This window comes from Sciurus vulgaris, assembly GCF_902686455.1.
Source record: "Sciurus vulgaris genome assembly, chromosome: 5".
NCBI lineage: Eukaryota > Metazoa > Chordata > Mammalia > Rodentia > Sciuridae > Sciurus > Sciurus vulgaris.
In genome coordinates, this window is record NC_136465.1 from 146333677 (window position 1) to 146348960 (window position 15284).

A 15284-nucleotide genomic window follows, 5' to 3' on the forward strand; every position below is an offset into this window, starting at 1 on the left:
CTGCTCATTCCTGTTCTAAATGGAGTCTGCAGTAAAATGGTTAAAGTGGTATGGAACGAGATGAATAGGCTATTCTGGAGACAGAGTAGATCTAGTTTCTGTTTTATTTATGGTACTAAAGGAATGAGTCACCAAAGGTGAGTATAGAATGTCTGGCTTTGGTGACTTGGAAATTCAAAAGGAAAAGCAGACATGAGAAGGAGGAGGATGTAAAGATAAGTGATTTGGAAGTTCAGCTGGAAATATGATATATGAGCACAGGAGTAAGCTAGAAGTTCCTAGTCCTCTGGGTAATAACTAATCCTCTAGGCCACTAACCCCATGAGATGAGAAACTTTGTCTATCTAATCAACTATCATCAGCAGTCCACACAGTGCCAGCCAAGTATCTATAAAGAAGCCTAAAAATGGAGCATTGGATATCTGGATTTCTGAAGGCCTACAGAGAAGACACTCATGGAAAAGGAAATGGTCTTTGTAGTTGAATTGAGCATACAAGTCAATGATGATAAGGAGTTAAGTGTGCTTGTTAGATAAAACAGCATTGTTGTCAAATTATCAATAGCTTTAAATTACGTAACATGCCAGTGTTGAGCAGGGGCTTGGTGAAATGAGCAACTGCCAGGTAAATTGATGAAACCTTTAAAAAACTATTTTTCAATATAATATTATATAATATTATACCCATTTCCTCAAAATATTTTTAGACATGTTATCTTTTAAAATGGATTGTGGGATTATCAAAAATGTATTATGTAACAAGTTCGTAGATTGTTTAAAATGAGATTTCTATTACATACAATGCATTTGTTATAATTCTAACTGAAAAATAGGATATGAAAATATTACATGTAAATTGAAATGTATATTAAAACAAAAAAAGCATACACTAAAAGAACTGCAAAAAATGCCTTAAAGTGCTATCCAGTAGCTGTCTCTGAAGGTGGGGTGTTTGCAGATTTCCTTTCCTTTGACTTTTTACTTTCTAAATTATCTCTAATGGAGATTGTTGTTTTTATAATCAAAGGTTCATCAATTTTTCTAAATAAAACTAGTCAATGTTGTGTTTTGAAGTAAAGAAGCATACAAAGAGAGTAGTAGCTAGAATACAAGAATCAAAGAAACACTTTTCCCCCCTTAGGCTTATGATACTGGAAATTGATGAACCAAAACCCAGAGTAGTAGCAAAGGACAGGTACAGGGTTTAGCATTCTTCAGGCAGAACAATGCTTCCTTTAACACTGAAAGGAAGGATTCATGGACCAGCCTGACTGGAGAACTGTAAGTATCTGTTACATATTCCAGGTCGCCATTATTCTTCTTAAGATGCTAAAAGCAGGACTTCTGCATGTTTCAAACAGTAAATCTTACTTCCTCTGCTCAGTGGCAGGAGTAATCTTGAAATGAGTTGCCTGATACAGAATCATTTCCTTCAGCATTTGAATCGCAGTACTTTCAATTAAATCTAGTCAGCTCCCCACTGTGTTTGTTCTGTTTCTTGTCAAACTTGTGCCAATAAACCAATCTATGTCTTAGTGATAAAATGGTTAATATGGTTGGACTGTTGAAATAAAAACGCTCATCTTTACTCAGGAACTGTTTAGAACCTTGACTGGTAAACCACTTAGGGTTTTTGAAGTGTTATTGCAAAGTTGAAGAAAACTTTCTGAAGTGAGTGCTTTAAAAGGTGACTATTGCAAGTATATGCAATACTTTTCACTATTTTAAAGAAACAGGAAATCAGATTGTTTTTATTTTAACTGAAGTACACATGTTAGCAAAGAATTTTCTGCATATCAAGAGTAAGTAAAGTTCTAATCTTGGTCTCTGTTGATTATCAGAGTCACCAGATCCCCATTATTTTCTGACACTTCACTGTTGGATCAGTGTATAATCTGGTCAGTCAAGAAAGGTAAATCAGCAAATGGTACTCTGCAGAGGAGAGACAATGGTGTGCAGTAACTGACTGTGACAACCCCAAATCTCCTCTTGATTGAGTCTGTTTTATAGTTTCTGTACCCCTCAGGCTATTGATCAAAACAGTTCTGCTACTGGATTCAGTGGTCATCCCAGCATGTGAGGTAATTATTCCTCTACAGCACCTTTGGAAGTATTGGCTTAAGTTCAGGATGCAAGGGCTAGGTGTCCATTTTAGAAACACATTGTGGCATAAGAAGTGACTCTTCAGTAAGAGTTTAGAGAAATAAAACATTCTGACTGTTTACTGAGAACTATCCAACATCTCTTTAAGCCCTTTCACAAATTGCAACAGTAACTTGTATAGAAAAAAAAGATGTTGTAAATGTGTTGTTTTCCACAGACTCAGAATGATACATATTAAACTTTGTCCATATATGTTGGAGTGTATATGTGCACATTGGCCAAGCATTCAGCACAGGCTTTTCACCATATTTTGTTTTCCAAATAAATTACAAATATGTTGATCAAACATCCAGAGTGAACATTTTAAATAACCAGGTTTGAAACTATAGTATTCTAAAATTAATTACCGTGGATTAGTTCCACAAAGAGTCTCCCTCTGGCATACTATCAATCAAGCCCACAGAGCTAACAAGCTTCTAAGTATGGCGATGGCGCCAAGAAAGAAGCAATATAAAAGACCAGGCCAGGAGGAAGACTCTGAAACCAGTGGTCTTTGGTATAACTCTGAAATGTATGGTATTGACATAGCTGCAATATCTGCAGTTTTACTTTTTTAAAAAACCACAAGCATCTATGTGCAATAATTTTTATATTTGAATAAAAGGGTTGGATTTTTCTGTTCCTTTTTTGTTTTTGAAAAAATATATATTTGTTACCTCTTATTTTTACCTGGCGTAATTCCTCACCTTTCCTACCCATCTTCATTGTTGTTTTTCTGTTCTCGACATAGCTGCTGTATCATAAACACATTATATTCTAGTTTAAAATATTGTATTAACTTACACAAACCAAAATCAATTTTATATGATACTCTGTTTCAAATAAGCTCAGTATAAAGTCTTCATAATGATAAGGCTAGCAAGAACAATTAGACTTTAAAGTATGCCTTAAAATACATGATAGTGATACATATTCCTTTTATATTGCCTACCAAAAATAACTCTCAGATTTCTAAATAAAACCTAAAACTAAAGACTTTTAAAATGCTGGTTGCCTTGAAACATTTCCTTTATTTTCCAAAAGAGTTGGATCTGAAATTCAAGCAAGAAAGTACTTAATTTTTAAGTGACCAGCATTATTTTTCTTACAGAAGATTTAACTATCATGAATTAATCATTGCTTTTTTTCTTGTGGTGAAATTATTAGCCTCCACTGAACTACTTAGCCAAAGTTTGATTTCTTTATCTTACAAATAAACAGTTCATTTCTCTTTCCCAGGTAAGGAAGAAGACTTTATCTACAAGGATACTACTGCAAATGAAAGATTAGAAAGGAGTAAAGAGTATACATATCAATGGCTTCACACACAGGTTGGGGTTCATGCAGCTAGTTCCAGAAATATGAAATGGTGAGGTCATTTCCTTTAAGTTAGATTTTTATATTGCAAACATACCTTGAAAAGTGAAACCTAGATTAATTGTGCTAAAAGAAACATGACTTTATAGCTAAAGAGCTATACACTAATTTGCCAGGTTAAAAAAGCCTTTCATATAGATAGATTAAATTCATATAGAATAGAATAAATTCAATCAATCTTTATATTTTTCACCATAAAATATATGGGAAGAACATTATTCTGTAATATTTAAACCCAATAAATGAACCATACAAATTATTCTATGTCATAAAGTATAAGTTTGAGGTCCATTAACTCTTTCTGAGTGTCAAATATACTGTAGGCTATATTTTAATTTATTTGTGTTATCATTATAAATTTGGAAGTTAAGAATTTAATTTAATCCTTTTTAATAACATATGAACTAAATTTTCATAAATGGGGAGTTCTATCTATTCAGTTCTTTTCAAAATGTGGAAATGATGTGATAGCAAAAATGAAAATAAAGTAAAACATTTTACAATTAGAATTGTCATATTTCATTATAAATGAAGAAAGTAGGAATAAAACCATCAATATTTGAAAATTTTCATTTTTTAAATACTCACACTAGTGGAAACAATTTATGTTGGAATTAATAAGTTTAGCTTAGTTCATAGGATAGCATCTTTGGAACTATAAGCAAATGTAATGGAATCCATTTAATACCATCTTATTAACCTGATACCAGAGGTGCTCTTCAGAAATTTAAAAACATTAGTATAGATGTAGTGTAGTGAAAACTTTTAACAAAATGTTTCAGGGTGAATTTTAGACATGCTTGAACATTTAATAATATCTTTTTACTAATAAATAATCTGTAAATATGAAAAAATAAGCAATTGATTATGAAATTTCTCTTATGAAAATATAATACAACATATAACATTTTTGAGAACAGAAGTTCTTGAAAAATCAAATGTCAGTGCTCTGGTTTAAAATAGAAATTTATTATAAACATGAAAATATTCATTAGAATAGTACAGATTTTTTTAAATAGGTAGGTTTATCTTTCTTAAAAGGTAAAGGATAAGTAAATGTGAACAGAACATTTTTCTATAATTTACTAATTTTATTTATTAGTAGTCCCAGAATTGTGTTCTTTGATGGGTTTATATTTGACAAAGAAGGTGGTTTTATAATATTATGTATCAATATTGTGTCAAATTTAACTTAGAAATTACAATGGAAAGATTTAGATTTGTACTTATCTTTCTATAGAAGCTAATTTAAGAAAACTATTACTAACATTTTTTAAACAATAATATCTCCCAATTTTTTATGTGAGCATTTTTTTCATGTTCTTCCTACAGATTTGTATTATAATATGTTTTCTGTTTTTGTCACCACGTAGCAATCACTTCTTGCCTGAGTTAGATCCAGATGTACTTAATGGTGGAAGAGTCCAACTCGTGGTAAGAAAATATGTTTAAAGTTATATAAACATGTTGCAAATATACTTTAAAATATTTCCATAATTAAACTATAAAAATGAAAGTATAAGTCTATTTGGAGTAATCTCAAAATACCATGTGGTAAAATAATAACATGTTTCTTAACTTCTGATATAACTATGTTATTGCATTGCTTTAAAGTATGTAAAAAGTAGTCACATACTTACATTATAAAATAACATTATTATGGATGGATAATTGCTTAATGAAATTATTTTCTTGGAAATTTTAGGAGTATTAGTCGTAGACCATACTTGAAATAGCAAAATATTCTCACAACTCAGAAAATCAAATTATACAAAAATTAACAAGTAATTGTGAGATCAATCACTCTAAGTAAAATAGAGTATTATACACTTCAGAAATTATTGTAGACTCTAGGTAATAGCACTGCATGTACATTGCTAAATTTCATTGTACTGTATGCTATTAGAAGGAAAAGCACATGAACAGAAGAATGGCTAATAGGGCATATAGAAAAATGAGTCCCATAAAATGAGATTTTTCAGTCTATTTTCAGAAATTTCCAGAAAAGAGGGTACCCTGACCACTGACTGGAGGCGGTAAAAATGGATACCTCTGTTGATCCCATCCTTACAATACCTTCCATCTATACCAACCAACTAGTATCTTTTTCTCAGATTCTATATTTGCCAAGAAAATTAATTATTATTTAGCCTGCCATCTAGAATTTTGCTGAAAAGATAATGTGCTTTCTCATATGAATGAATATTGTATTTTCCAGAAGTTATATTCATCATTCTCATGAACAACTTGCTCAAGGAGTTTTCCTGAAAGAAAAGCAAAAGATAACATAATTGCTAGCAAAAATGTGTGTTGTTTATGAAAATATATAATCCATTCACAGATTCAAAATAATCACTCATCAAATAATTTTCTGCATTTTAATTAGGAATACACTAAGAGAGTGTCAAGCAGATTACCCTAGGAAAAATTGGTACTTCAGATTTACACTATGTCTTATTGACTATGCTTTGATGCAGATTAGTCAGTGAACATACTGGAGCAAGCATGAAGAATATAAACCAGGTGCAGTGGCACATGTTTGTAATACCACAATTCAGGAGGCTGAGGCAGATCACAAGTTAAAACACAGCCTTAGCAATTTAACAAAGACCTAAGAAACTTAGTGAAACCCAGTCTTAAAAAAAATTTTTTTAAAGGACTCAGGATATTGCTGAGTGGTTAAGTACCTCTAAGTTCAATCCTTGGTACCAAAAAATAGATAAATAATAATAAAATGGATAATATAAAAGTGCCATGGAAATCCAAGATAAACAAATTAATTGTTACACTTATAAAAATGGATGAAAACAGTGGATAGATTACTGACCAAATTCTTACTTGAGATTAATGCTGTCATCAGTCCTCTTTATCCAGACCCCTCTAATTCCACTGTATATAAATACATGACAAGTAAGTGGCAACAATAAGCACTTTTTTCATATTTAAGAGATACAATTGTAAATAAAACAAGATAGACAGTATTGGAACCAAAGATACACAGATGGCTTTTTTAAAAAATATTCATTGACATTTCTTTTATATATGTATGTATATATTCTTGTTGTAGATGGACACAATACCTTTATTTAATTAATTAATTTATTTAAATGTGGTGCTGGGGATTGAAACTAGTGCCTCACATGTGCTAGGTGAGCACTATACTACTGAGCCACAACCCCAGCCCCAACAGATGACTTTTTTGTGTGTGAGTAGAGGCAGAGTAAGAGATCAATAACTTAATGTCAGAATTTTTTTAAGACTGGGTTTCACTAAGTTTCTTAGGTCTTTGTTAAATTGTTAATGGGCCGATTGAAGGCCCAGAATAGGTGTATTGCAGTGCATTCAGGAATGAAAACACTCACTTTGCCACCTATGACAGGGATATAGAGGCAGATAATTAATTACCCAACTGGGACCAACCCCTAAGTAAGAGAACAATGAAAACAAATGGCTGCAACTACAGCTAGTATAAGATCCTCAGAGATAACACCCATAGTAAAGGACAGAAATTATGGAACAAAAATGATCAACTATGAATAAAGGCCAGATGAGTACACAAACGAACCAACTATAAATTCTCAAAATTAAAAAAAAATTATTTGAACATACTCTAGAATGGATACATTAAAAGAGATTAGTGAATTGGAGGATTACCTCCAGAGGAATGGTAATTAGATTGGCTGCTGACTTAGTATCAGAAACAATGAATTTCAGAAGTCACTGGCTTTATTTCCTACTAATAAGGATAAATATAAATAGCATTATAATACTCTTCTCTAAATTTCAAAAATGAGGACAGGATAGGGCATAATCAAACATTCAAATTCTGTGATTTGAAGAAGTAAATAGCATGTCTGTCTTCTAAGCAATACCAAAGAAAATTGATGAGGAATTAAACATGGAAGAAAAATATGTTTATTACATTCAAAAATATATCAGAAAGCATGTCAAAGATGTTTAAAAACAACCATATTGTTAATTAAATTAAATGATTCCCCAAAGCTCCAAGATTTTCCAGAAGACAGAGTCATATTTAATGTTCTCCAGGAAACATACTCTGAGATTTCAAAAGTTGAATGCAGAAAGTTTATTGAGGAAAGTTTTCAGAAACAACTCCTGTGAGAAATGAAAGAAATGGGATTGGACTGAGAGAGAAGGTGAACTTCAATAGAGTTGCAGCAAAGAAATGAGTTCTGGTAGTAGAAGCATGGTAGAGGCAAGAGGAACAGGATTTACACTCCTGCATCTCCTCAAGAGAAAATGTGACTTGGGTAAAGCAGTTCTCTTCAGTTCAGTGTGGAAGGAGAGAGAGGTTTAGCAGAGAGCCAACTGTCAGCAACTTTGTCAGCAACTAGAAGTTTCTTAGTTGTTAAACATGATCTAGGTAGGATATAATATTAAGTTTACCATTCATGGATGCATCAACTTAGTGTGTAAACTATATTAATACTCTCTAAATAAATGTATGAATTTTAAAAACTCAACCAACATTATAGTTCATTTCTTTGGGAACTTGAAAAAACTCCTTTAAAATGTGTATTGAGAAATTTGAAAAAAAGAATATATATGTCAACTTAGAAACAGAACAACTTTTGTCACAAGACATGAATATTTAGTACAAAATTTAAAGAACCCTTTTATGTCACTGGTACAGGCATGGATGAACAGACCTATTAAAATGTGTAGTGAGTTTAGGAATAGACTTATGACTGTATTGCAAAATATTATATGATAAAGGCAGGAAATCTTAGATTGTTTAGTAAATAGTATTCAACAAATGACATTGAAAAAAATGAAACAAAACATATATCATACATAGCCTTTACAATAGTGGATGGAATTCAGAAGGCTTGAAAATCCAAATATGAAAGGTAAAACTGTAAAATAGATCAGTTTCCAAATGAAAGGAATGAGAATGAAAACTTAGGAATCATCATGGCAGTACTCACTTGAATATTAAAATTTGGAAACAGTAATGTAGTAATGTGTAAATGTTTATGCACAGGTGTTGAAAGTAAAGGCTGTTGTAATTCTGGAAGAAACTCAGTCAATGTTTATTAAATAGGTTTTTGTATGCTTTGTTTTTCTTCAGGTCCAATATTGGGGGAAATTATATGATGCAAATGATCTGTGGATCCATGCAATCTCCAAAAAAAATTTTGGTAGAAATGAACAAACTGATTTTAAAATGAGCATGGAAATGCAAAAGACATAAAATAGCCAATACAATCATGAGAAAACAATTCATACTACCTGCTCTCAAGATTTCCTCTAAAGTCCCAGTAATCAGCACTGTTTGTTATTCATATAAAGATAGCAGAATCTACTATAAAAAAGTGGAGTAGATTAGAAAAATATTAATATTTATAAGGCCAAATGGTGTTTTGTAAATTACCAAAGCAATTCAAAGAGGGAAAGGATAACCTTTCAATAAGTGATGCTGGACAACTAGATAACTAGATGAGGGAAAAAATAAACCAAGGCAAGGAAAATTACTCCTCTATATCACACCATACCAAAAACAAAATGAATTTAAAATGATTTATAAACATAAGTGTAGAAACTAAAAATCTAAAACATCTTAAAGAAAATACAGCAACATATCTCTATAAACCTGTGATAGGCAAAGCATTCTTAGCATAAACCAATAAAGAAAAAAAGATAAAAACAAATTGTACTTCAAATTTAAAAGCACCATTCAGAAAATTAAATGTCAGTCACACAGAAGAAAAATTCATATCCTCTGTCTTTCATAAGCATATGAAAAAATGTTAAATGTCATTAATTAGGGAAATAATTAAAGCCATTATGTGATACCACTAAATATATAGAGAATACTTAAAATGAAAATTGCTACAACTTCTTAGTGCTGACAAGTATACAGAGCAACTGGAGATACTCTAGTCATTGTTGGTGAGATATTGTATATCTACTCTTTGGAAAAAAAAAAGTTTGTTAGGTTCTTATAAATATATGTTTATATGAAGCAACAACTCTGCTACTGATAATTTTTTCTAAAGAAAGGAACATTCATCTAAAAATCTACAATAACGTTCATAGCAGTTTTATTTGTAATAACCAAAAACTTAACACAACCAAATTCCCCTCCAGTGGGTGAAAGGATAAATAAATGGTGATACATACACATAGTAGTGTTATGGATATGAGGTATCTCCCAAAAACACCTATGTTAATGCAGGAGATGAAATTGTTAAATTATGAGAGTTGTGACCCAATCAGTGAATTAATCCATTTGATAGATGAATAATGTGAAAGGACTACAGTATAGGTTGATAACTGTAGGTAGGTGGGGGTGTAACTAGGGGATGTATGTCCCTGGGTTTGTGCCTTTGAGGTTTATATTTTTTCCCTGGCATCTTCACTTTCTTCCTCTCTCTGCTTCCTGGCTGTCATGAACTGAATATCTTTCCTTTACCATATTCTTCTGACATACTTTTGTGCTTCACCTCTGACCCACAGCATATGGTCAGCAATGCATGGACTGAACCTCTGAAACTGTGAACCCAAAATAACCCCCCCACCACTGAGTTGTTCTTATTAGGTATTTTGACTGAAACAAATGGATGTGCATTAAAAAGGAATAAAAAGCAATAATCAAAAAAACTTTGGGTATCTACAAATATATCTATGAATCTTGAGAACATTATGTCAAGTGAAAAAAGCCAATTTCAGAAGATTATATACATTATGATATCACTTATATAACATTCTCAGAATCACATAGGGCTAGTGATAGAGAACACAACAGTGCCAGTGGTTAGGCTAGGGAGAGGGTATGACTGTATAGGAAAGAAGGGGGAGTTTCTTTGGGAAGATAGAAGAGTTCTGTGTCCTGGTGGCAGTTACATGAGTCTATGCAGTATGTAAAAACTGGTGAAGTCCTAATAAGGTCTGTAGTTTAGTAATAATATTATTCCAGTGTCAATGTCCTGACTTGCTGAAACCAAAGTTAATTGTATTTTGGTTATGTAAACTGTTGTCATTGAGTAAGCCAAGTATAGTATGCACAGGAAATATTCAGTATAATTTTTGCAGTTTCTATGGGAGTTTTAAGTTTAAAATTTCTAGAATAAAATTTTTGAAAACAATTGAATTTAATATTTAAGATTCATGAATTTCATTGCATATAAAACATTTCCATGTATTTTTAAAACATTTAAAGTACCGTCCCCATTCACATAGTTATATAGTAAGGCCTCTGACTTAAAAAGAGTGCAATGATGATGATGAGTATTATGAAGAGAGGGATATATATAACTAAACCCTCTGCAACTGAAGATAAAAATGTTTTTATTTTTGTGTTTTTATTAATTCCTTTTAGTCACACATAACATTAAGATCATTTTGACATAATTTTAAAAGCGTGGAATGTAATTTGCTCTAATTCAGCCCCTAGTACGTCTCCTTTCCTTCTCCTCCTCCCTCCCTAATTCCCTTCACTCTACTGATTTTTCTGTTATTTACTTATAGTTTCCTTTTTAATTAGTGCCCTGTGGATAGACATAAAGGTGAGGTTCCTGTGTCATATTCATGTATGTACATAGGAAAGTTAGGTCAGATTCAAACACTGGTCTTCCATTTTCCCATCCCTCCTTCTTCTCCCTCAGAACACTTCCTCTACTCCACTGATCTCTCTTCTATTTTGATGGAACCCTTCCCAATTTTCTTTTCTTAAAAAGATTTTTAAATCACTCATATGTCTAGGAATAACACAAATAATGATGTCATGTGTTTACAGCATTATCATTTTCCATGATCTGTAAATTATTGAAGCAGGTAAAATCAATGCACTAACAGGGACATATTCTGAGAAATTCATCATTGGTCGATTTCGTCATTGTGAACATCATACAGTGTACTTACTCAAACTGAGATAGCATAAGTCAATCACTCAAACTGGTTTCTCTTTTTTTATGATTTTATACTTTTTTATTTTCGTAAAGGATGGACATGTGTAGAGTGCAAGGGGAGGGAGAAAGAGAGATGTAAACCATTTTGAATAATACCTTTCCATGATTTAAAGCTTTAACACTACATCACTATTGGAAAATATTCATGTTTGCAAGTCTGCTATAGTTAATCAATTGTGGGTTTGAATATTTCACTTTTACTAAGGGTAGGATAGAGAAAAAAATGAGATAAACTTACATTACAATTTTAATCTTACAATACAATTTCAAGTACACAGTATCATAAAATCTGGTAATCATAAATCATGTCATTAAGTGGGTTTCTATTTACAATTGTTTCTCCTTTCTTGGAAAACAAAGCAATAAAAATCAAAACAATACTCAAACTCATTTCTTGATACATCAAGAGACACATGAAGCAAGACATACCTAATGCTGCTGTGGGCATAACACAGCAAATTCTTTCATATTAAGCTTTTATTTTGATAGAATTTCATTCAAAACTGATAAAAATTTTCATATCATAAAATATATAAACTAATGATTGTCCCAGCCTCTTATTATCATTATCAGATATTATATATGTACACAATTGCATGAGCATACTTTTATGCAACTTGCTGTGCAGGTGTTTGTACCAGCATCACCACAAACACATGAATAATGTGTTGCACCAGAAAGCTACAATGTCTATGATGTCACTAAGTGGTAGGAATTTTTCAGCTCTAATATAATCTTATGGGACAAGGGTCACATATGTGGGCACTGTTAACTAACATATCATGTGACTACTCCAAAACCTTTTCAATACATGTGTATATATATACATATACATATATATATATAAACTACCAGGTAGCTTATAAAAGGGGACTTCATCTTCTTAAAATTGGATTCTTCTTTTAAAAAAAGAAAAGTAATAAGTACCTAGGTATTTGTTTTAAAAGTATGCTGTTTAGCATGTCTACACTTCCAAAAGTACACAATTTTTAAATAAATATTTAATAAAATTGTATTAAAAAACAGAAGAAGGAACTCCTGGTTTTTATTAAATAAGAGATAATTTTTATTTTTTAATTAAGATATCAAATTAGAGGTGAATTCAAATCCAAATACTTGGAAAGTCACCTTCTGAAATTTACTCCTTTTATTTCAATGTGAGATATGAGGATGAAATTACAAAACCTTGTTAGGTAGGCTACAAAAGAGAGGTGCTCAGAAGACAAAAACTTAGAGGAATTAATTCAAAATTGCTGCTTAACGTGTATTTGCTATTGAATTTCATATTAGAAAATTCTTATATGAAATAAATAACGTCAGTTAATTAACTCAATTTAGCCATTTCATAGTGTGTTCATATTTTAAAACATCATGATGATAAGTAAAAATATGCAATTTTGGTCACTTAAAAAATAAATTAGAAGAATATAAATTCATTCATTCATTCATTCATTCATTCATTCATATGTGTGAGCATGGAAACAAGGTAAGACGAGGAATGTATAGGAGGGCAAAGATCTGAATTTGAAGGAGGATGATTTTTAGCTCCTGACTCTTTGAATCTTTGTAGCTCATCGAATATACATAGTTTTTCAGCCACAGTGGTGGTTTCATGTCTTAATTTTGCTGTACTTAAATTTCCTCACATCAAACATTAAAGACAACACATTTGCACAGGGCTTCAAGCACACTGTGGTTTGGGTTAAATCCCAGCCACTTAGAGGCTGTTTTGCTTTCCATAATGACTTTTTCTCCCACTTCAGAGCTGAATCCTGATAAATCCTAACTCCATGATAGATATTCTGTAAAACAAGATTTTATAGGTGAGAAGCAATTCTTTTGACTCTTGAGTTTATTCTAAAATAGTTTTTGAAAAGTGCAAAGGTAATTTAGATGAATTACCTGATCTTTACATCCTTAACATACCTTGGAATTTCCATATATTTAGCATTATCCCCAAATTAAGCTTAATGTATAATACTTTTATATTAACAATGGTTGTAATGAAAAGGTAGATATCATCTATGACTTTGTAGTACACAAATATAGAATGAAAGGAATTTCAAGGAATTCTGTGAATAAAAGTAATACATATAAAATAAAAATATTGCAGAAAATAATCTAGTATGACATTTCTAACATTCAATTAAGAATTAAATAATATACTTGGTAAGTAAGTGATGTTAAGCTGTTTAAAGTTTCACCAGATGCTTTTAAGATTGATTTTCATCAAAATTACTGTACTAAAATGTTTTCTTTTGTTGTACAGACTCAAATAGCAAACCTCAATTTTAAAATCGGCTCTTATTTGCAAAAAAATGCTTTGACATAGTGCATTTGTTCTGCCTGGGCAGCAATAAAGGATTGTGGTATCATTTTGAAGAAGGTTGTTTGACAGAGCCTGTTTGTTTATTTGGGGTAATGTGAGCTGCATTCAGAAAATGCCATATTTTGTTTCATGATTGTATACATTCTCTCCCATTGCTCCCAGGCAAGACTTGTAAGCAGAGAAGACACGGATTTAGACCTTTTTTCCATGACCAGTGGAAGTGCTTTGTCTGTGAACAGAGAAAAAAAAAGTCAGGCACACAGATACTCAGCGGGATCTTCAAGTAAGTTGTGGTTTCCTTCAGAATTAATTTAGAAATCACAAATGAATTGATGGAACTTAATGCCAACAAGCATTCTTTTACAGATAGGGGGTAGGATGCCAGCAACCAGAGCTGCCCCAAAATGTGTATTTGAATTTTCTCTTTCTTCCTTTAAATGTCTCCTCTCATATAAACAAAATTAAATTATTTCTAAAATTTACAACATCAGTTTTTATTTAATTATATTCTGTGATTCAATGCCCTTTGCTTCCCATCCCCAACTCAATGGATCATATTGAATTCTTTGATAATGTATTTCTAAAAGAATTTTAGGATAATTTTTTAAAGTTAAATTCATCATTAGTGTATTTTGACCTTTTGTAATTAATAAATGTAGGTAAAATTATTTGTACAGAAAAATTTTCAAATACAACAGAATTTTTGATAGTAAGCTGTCAAAAAATGCTTTTAAAAACTACTTTCCTTAGATGACAGTTTGATTATATTTATTTATTGTGACTCTGTATTCATAAACCTGCCACAAACACCTACTAACTTTAATTTGGGGAAGAACAGTTTGTGAGTGTGTGTGTGTGTGTGTGTATGTGTGTATGTAATCTAATAAAAATTACATTACAGTTATAAACTGAAAAAATGTAAACATGAATAAATAACTGCATCTTGTGGTATGGGGAATAGAACCTATTTTTTTTAAAGTTTTCTTTAAATTACACCCTAGAGATTTTAAAATAACTCCTAAAATTAGTATAAATTAGTATAAAAACACTTCATTTGCTATCATATTTGTTATCTTCCCATAGTATAGTGAGACTCAAAAGTCTATACAGAAATTTACAATATATTATAATTATTCAGTTTTTCTTGAAGAAGTTATTTTTACTGATATTATATTTATACAAAATTAATATATGATTGAATATAAAAATTCAGTTTTTAATATGTCTAATCTGAAAATATTTCCCAGTCTTCAAAGAGCTTAAATTTTTCTTGCTTGTTTATAGAATTTGGTCATTGAAAGATTGTTCTATGTGGTTGAGAGAGAAATATTTTAGGTTTATTCATCTAATAAATTTCTAACATCTTGTTGTGTGGTGATAATTGCATCAATTTCCAAATATATATTCTATTTTAGATGGAATGAAACCTATTACAAATTAATTAATAATGCTATCCATTTTATGCATTGTGTACTACAAATACATATCAGTTTGGAACATTGTAGG

General features: G+C 31.2%; 1 protein-coding gene across 1 annotated transcript in view; it reads left to right on the forward strand.

Annotated features, from left to right (window-relative positions):
• Positions 1 to 14812, forward strand: part of LRRIQ1 (leucine rich repeats and IQ motif containing 1) — a 168201-nt gene extending 153389 nt beyond the window's left edge. The window contains 3 exon segments of the mRNA XM_079143272.1: positions 3381 to 3510; positions 4892 to 4952; positions 13941 to 14812. Coding sequence (XP_078999398.1) covers positions 3381 to 3510; positions 4892 to 4952; positions 13941 to 14093 — 344 coding nt within the window. The 3' untranslated portion in view covers positions 14094 to 14812.
• The last annotated feature ends 472 nt before the right edge of the window (positions 14813 to 15284 follow it).